A 6,374-nucleotide genomic window follows, 5' to 3' on the forward strand; every position below is an offset into this window, starting at 1 on the left:
TTATTTTCTCATTAATATATTCGTGTTTGGAATTTGAAAAAAAAATACGTGTTAATACGAATGGCGCTATGTAAATCGCATTGCGATAGTCAGATTCGCATTGCGATTTACGTATTCGCATTGCGAATTAGGAAAATCGCAACGCGAATTTGGGAAATCGCAATGCGATAGTCAGAATCGCGTTGCGAATCTGGAAACTGATTTGCGATACCGGAGATCGCGTTGCGAATTATCGATCGCATTGCGATTTAGTTGGTCATTTTGGCAAATCCAAAAAAAGTTGGTTAAAATCGTATATTATAAGATATTTTTTGTCACTGAAGTTATTTTCTCTTAAAATTATACTTATTTGTAATCTAATTGATTTTCCCTGCTTTGACACTCAGATTATATTTGGATACGCGATTTTGTGTTCATGAATAGTTTCTCACGCGTTTGGTTTTGTTTTACACAGTCAAAATATATATTTAAGTTTTATTTTCTAATAAACGTAGTTGGTTGATCAATGATAATTTTCGATTATCACCTGTTCTTCCAGTTACATTAGATACAATCTCAACAAAATGATATTAACATTCTAGACACTGATATATTTTAATGAGCGCCAAAATCATCTTCTTCATACATGATTCCATGCAGAAAATCATGCATGAGATAGAGAATGGTAAACAATCATCTTACAGACTTAACAGCACTCTCTTTCTCTATTGATTACTAGTTACCAAATTCACGAGATGATTAATGAACATTGGTTAGGTACAATCCAAAGCCCACCTCTTACTGTAAAAACACAAGGTGTTGATTCTTCTTCTTTATTGGTTTATCTTTTGTAACTCTTTCTCTTTGATGATTCAGGATTATCCTTGAGGCATTGGCATAGTGGCAACCGGAAGCCTATTCGTCGGTCACTCTCCGAAATCGCAGTATCTTTATGACCCGGAGTGAAGTTTCATCCTCCTCAAAGATAGATATGCTAAGAGACGGTAGCCGAAGATCATTGCTACTAAGGCAACAACTTCCCTCAAGCCATTGTCTATTTTTATTCCGTTTACTAAAGGCATGATGTCTTGGTATTGTACTTTGAGGAGAAGCTTGTATGTATGATAATTGAAAGACATATAGCGGATCCATGATATGAACACCGGAACTTTCTGCAAATTTGAAGATGATGATGAGTTAATATTTCTGCTATTAAAACTTGTACAAGGTAGGTAATCGAAACTAAACTCGAGCATGGATCAAAACTAATGCCTACCTTCACAAAATAGCCACCAGCCAGCATGAAGGTCATCACAATTACTGAAGCCAAAGTTGTAGCTCTTTTTAAGTCCATTAATGTGGCACCAATGGCTAGTCCAAGACCCTGTCCAACCATCCATGTTATATTTGATTTTACACTCGGATTCAAATGTTTATGGAGGCCGTGAACATACGTACCTGGGCGGCAACGATGCAGAGAAAAACAGTAAGCATGCTATAGAAAAAGAGACCGACACTCTGTCTCAGGCCGGCCATGAAGTAGACTACCAGAAGGAAAAGCACAGGTAATATTAGATCGAGTGGAAGGTCGCTTGTAGTCCTGGCTAAAAAATAGGCGCTCAATCTGTACATGTCAGCTGCTCTTTCTTTATTAAGCATTGCTCTCTCTTGAGGAAATGTGAAGATTGCAGTAAAGACAGGAAAGAAACCCCAGAACACAGCAATGAAGAACAACAATCCTGCCTGCAAGGTTGCATGATGTGAGTACCAAATTATGTTGCAATGCCAAATATCATGATATGGTCATTCCAGTGCTGGTACATGCAGCATTTGAAGGACTGTGATTTCTTTTGTACAGAAAAACTGACTAGTATAGTGTTTGATATGGTCAATTTACCTGATCTTGACTGCCTCGGGTGCTTTTAGTATCTGAATTCCACCAGAGTAATCCCAAGATGACTGCGGTAGAAAGAACTTGGGTGATTCTCAACCAGCTAAAATAGTCATGCCTTCGTTCTTTGATCCCTCTGCAAAATAATATGCAATATTGTTCCCACCAGCTTGCTCCCCATTCCCGTTTCGAAGACGACACTTTTAACTTATGCTCATCATCTAAGGGAAGAGGAGTCATGAGCTGCTTCTTCTGGTTTTCTGCAACTCTCGACTCGTAGGCCTCAGTGAGATACTATTTCCAAATGAAAGCACTATTAGGCAGATTACAGCTTTGATGTCTTAGAGAAATTAGCTATGTTTGCTCCTCAAGTCATAGTGTTTAGAGTCATTGAAAAGTTTACCTCATGAACGACTGTTGGTGGTGGCTTCTCATTTCTTGTTTCAGTTTCTAAAGTCCCCATTTGTACTTTGTCCTCTAACTCTGATGGCACAGATATGTCATTTATGTTTCCATTTGCAAGGTCAAGTAGAAACTCTGCTGGATTCATCGCAATGAGAGGCGAGCATCCTATTGATGAGAAATAAACCATTACTTCCGAGGCTCTCCCGAAGTAGAGTAAACTGCCTTTCCCTAGAAGAATCAACTTGTCAAATTTGTGGAACAGTCTACTTGATGGCTGGTGGATTGTTGTAACCACAGTCTTCCCAGCCTGCAACGCTAACTCGGAAAACACAATTTTTGTAAATGCTTCTCTTCTAACATGTTCAGTTTTTGAAATAAAAGCATTGGCTTCAGATGTTGCATATGGAAACAGTCAAACCTCAGCTATGTCATGCAATGTTTGAACTGTCCTTAAAGCGGTTGTGGAATCCAAACCAGAGGTTGGTTCATCAAGAAAGAGAAGGGAAGGATTGATTATGATCTCGTTGCCGATGCAAACTCTTTTCCTTTCCCCACCTGACACTCCTCGAACAAACGAGCTGCCTATCATGGTGTCTTGACATCTACGTAAACATCATTTGCCAGAACAAGCTAAGTTTGAGTTAAATGCTTAAACATTGTCCAGAGTTTCAATACCAGAGTGCTTTACCTCTCCAAGCCTAACTCGCGAATGACATCTATGGCTCGCTTTTCCTTCTGCTGTCTCGATAATGCCTTCGACAGTCGCAACCGGGCTGCGTAGGTCAATGTTTCTTTCACCGTAAGGTGTGGGAACAGGACATCATCTTGAGTCACGAACCCGATTCTGCCGTGTACACCATTATGTGTTAAATACAATATGACGTTTAGCTGAAAGTTCAGTTGATGTAGAGCAATACCTGCTTTTAAGGAACTTAGAGTAGGGTTGATCGTTGTATGTAACGGAACCGCCGACAGAGGACGGATTTAACCGGCCACCGAGTAGGTTAAGAAGTGTTGTCTTCCCACTTCCTGAAGGTCCCATAAGTGCTAGTACTTCCCCAGGATTTACAGCACCGGAGATTCCATTCAATATATCCCTATATTCACAAGTTTTCATTCCTTTGGTGGTCACCTTGTAAGTGACATCTATGAACTGCAGATTTCAGGAAAACGAGTAAACGTATATTTCAAGACCTGACGATGCTGCTGCTGATTAAACTGTGTTACCTTTAGATATAATGGCAAAGTAGGTTCTGTCTGAAATTTCGGCTTAGAGGGTCCAGCTTCGATGTCCTCAGCTGCAATCAACATTTACTTGTTTCTTAAGAAATCTGCTATTGCGGTAATGTTTACGACAATTTCATTATCATATTGATTTGATTTGATTTGATTTTTTTTTAATAGTATGCAAGTGTTTATCATATATGTGGGAGAAATTAAAATAATAAACAATCATAATATTAATATTAAATTACAGTAGCAACATAATATAGTGACTATATTATAATATTTTTTAAAAATAATTACGACACTACAATTACAAAATTTAAAATTATAATTATTTTTAAGAAATAAATCACATCACAAATTATAATGTACATAACATCTATAACGGCCACAATGTAACCTCAACCACGACCGTAACCAATTTAGTACTATGCAAACATAACTTCCCCATCAAACAAGCAATTTCTAAAAACATGGTGACCGATTTGTTCCATCAATTTGTTAATTACTGTTGTGTTATTCAAATAATTATTTCAACATGATGACCCCACACTTTATCATTTTTGGTTTTAAGATAGTTTATTAAATTTGTTTATCGTTTGAATAATAAATTAATATTACTGTCTGCTTCATATTATTAAATTTAAATTAATACTCATCAAAGAAAATTATGAAAATGAAAAATGATTAGAGTTTAGAGACATGTATGTACACTCACGTATATCGTCGTCGCTGAAGGGTTTGAAATCAGCGATTTCATCAGGAGGAACAGTGAAGCCGGTGAAGGAAAACGATAAGCCCAAGCTAGCGCTCGAGGCGCGGCTGAGAGCAGCCCCGCTGCTCAACTCTTCCATGTCCAGCTTCATCTGAGCACTCCTCGACTTCCAAATGTGGGTGTTGTTCTTGTTGCCGCCACCGTTGCTCCGCCCCGGCGATGCACCCATCATGAACCGCTTGCTTGACTTCCGGGACAGAGTTTCCCCGCTATCCGACGTCACCGGTGCCGCTTCATTGGCGGTTGTTTTCGGAGCCGCCTGCGTCTCCATTACCAGCTGGTCCGATTTCGTTATAGCCAAAGTTATTGAATTCATCGGGTTCTCCATGTAGGAAACAGCTGCATGAAAGCAACCAATGAAAATGTCATCTCGAAGCTCTCGGCAAAAAGGGCAAAAAGAAAAAAAAAGAAATGTATGGCAAAGAAGGGTTGCCACATGAACTGGTAAGTTACATATGAAAACATCAAAAGATAAAATTCGTACATGTACGAAATAATTTCTTTAATTTAACTATTTTTTGCTAATTTGTAGAATGATCATGTTGGGGAGGAAAAAAAATACTACGTCTCTTGTTTGTTTCATGAGAAAACACTTCGATTGGAACAGGAAATTACTTAGAAAAGACACCCAGTTTTCCCAGTTATGAAAGATGTTTGAATAAAAATAAATATTAATATATAAACCAAAGGAGGAAGACAAGTGTTTGCCTTTTGCTTGTAGGTAGCTTTGATGTGGTTCAACTGTCACAGCCCTCTCGGTACTTATAAGGTGCAATTAAAGAAGAGGAAGGTTTGAATTACGGAAACACCCTTCAAAACATTCCAATTCTACAAACATGCCTATATAATCCCATGATTTTGTGATGATAACAATTAAGAGGATAAGATACGATGGACCTAGTAGCACCCATCACCCTCCATGCTGCTATAGATTTGTCGTACACGTGTTCGAACAACTGTCATATCTAGTTGCTTCATCCTAACTTTGAAGTTTGTTTAGGGGAACAAACGATGAATGGTTTATCTTCTTTATTTGGATAAAAATTATATTATAATATGTGACCATCGCAGATCGGTATAGAAATAATTTGATTTTATCAAGAAAGAAAAAAGAGAAAATAAAAATAAAAGTGTTAAATTTTTCTCTTAGTTTTAACCTAATAATTTTATAATGATCTGCTAATGTTAGGTGAAAAGTCTGATGACTACTTGAAGATTAATAAATTTAAAAAATATGATCGAATGACAATAATTTTAATTATAATAAATCACGTGAATTTGTCAGAAATTACGTCAAGCGATCGCTACTTTTGAGTCTTTATGTCCAATGATATTCTCTTAAGGTCTCGAAAAAGTTATTCGAAAATCTTATGTCCTGAAATGATGTATGAATATTTAGAAGAGATGGAATAAAACTAATAAATAGATTATTTTCTTAAAGGATAATAAATTTTAAATATTATGGAAAAGTTAATTTATGAGGGGGAGAAAATGAGTTGAATTAACTTTTGAAATTTAATATTAATTATTTGGGGTGTTAGATAAAATTGAAAAAAAGGAGGCGAGTGGCGGCTAGCCGTCTAATGAAGTAGCGGCAGAAGAGGCGGAGGGGCAGCTGCCATTGGGTTCAATTCAACATTACCTATTCCTCAGGGAAGCCAAACGGCTTTTATTACTTTTGGAGCTTTCCACAAAAGCTATTCTTTATTTCTTTTCAATTTTGGATTTTGGTTTTTTTGTTTTCCACTCCTTTGATGTATGAACTTAAACTAGCTGTGCCATTGTCTTCAATATATGATGGTGATGACACCTTCAACCTTCAATTGTATTTTAAATCTCATCATCACTACGTCATAATCCATCAATTTTACGTCATAATCATATTAATTTTAAACAAAATTTATTTATTTATTTAAAGCACGAAAATAAAAACTAAACCATTAAAAATACTTTTTGATATGTAGAATGACCATTGTGAACGAAGTAGGATCCTTACCCTTTGCTTCAAACAATCTTACATTCTACGGTAAATTATGAAGTAAATAAAAAAGTTTTATTTGAGTCACTATTGTATTTTCATTTCAATCATTTGGTAAT

The 6,374-nt window shown here is 36.7% G+C and overlaps 1 protein-coding gene across 1 annotated transcript; it reads right to left on the minus strand.

Moving 5' to 3' along the window:
• Nucleotides 1-700: 700 nt before the first annotated feature.
• LOC120201989 (ABC transporter G family member 22-like) lies at nucleotides 701-4,605 on the minus strand. The gene is made up of 10 exons (XM_039202488.1): nucleotides 4,221-4,605; nucleotides 3,503-3,573; nucleotides 3,193-3,428; nucleotides 2,964-3,119; nucleotides 2,694-2,877; nucleotides 2,274-2,582; nucleotides 1,877-2,164; nucleotides 1,438-1,722; nucleotides 1,256-1,363; nucleotides 701-1,151 (listed from the first exon to the last, which is right to left on the minus strand). Exons 1-10 carry the CDS (start codon nucleotides 4,603-4,605, stop codon nucleotides 930-932), a joined length of 2,244 nt encoding a protein of 747 aa, XP_039058419.1. The 3' UTR covers nucleotides 701-929.
• Nucleotides 4,606-6,374: the final 1,769 nt, after the last annotated feature.

This window comes from Hibiscus syriacus, unplaced genomic scaffold (assembly GCF_006381635.1).
Source record: "Hibiscus syriacus cultivar Baekdansim isolate YM2019G1 unplaced genomic scaffold, ASM638163v2 tig00008145_pilon, whole genome shotgun sequence".
Lineage (NCBI taxonomy): Eukaryota > Viridiplantae > Streptophyta > Magnoliopsida > Malvales > Malvaceae > Hibiscus > Hibiscus syriacus.

Coding starts and splice junctions, on each gene's coding strand:
- LOC120201989 (XM_039202488.1), bottom strand. CDS start 4,605: ATGGAGAACCCGATGAATTCAATAACTTTGGCTATAACGAAATCGGAC. Junction 3,429..3,502: donor CTTTGCCATTATATCTAAAG/GTAACACAGTTT, acceptor TGAAATCTGCAG/TTCATAGATGTCACTTACAA. Junction 2,583..2,693: donor CATTGCATGACATAGCTGAG/GTTTGACTGTTT, acceptor TTAGCGTTGCAG/GCTGGGAAGACTGTGGTTAC.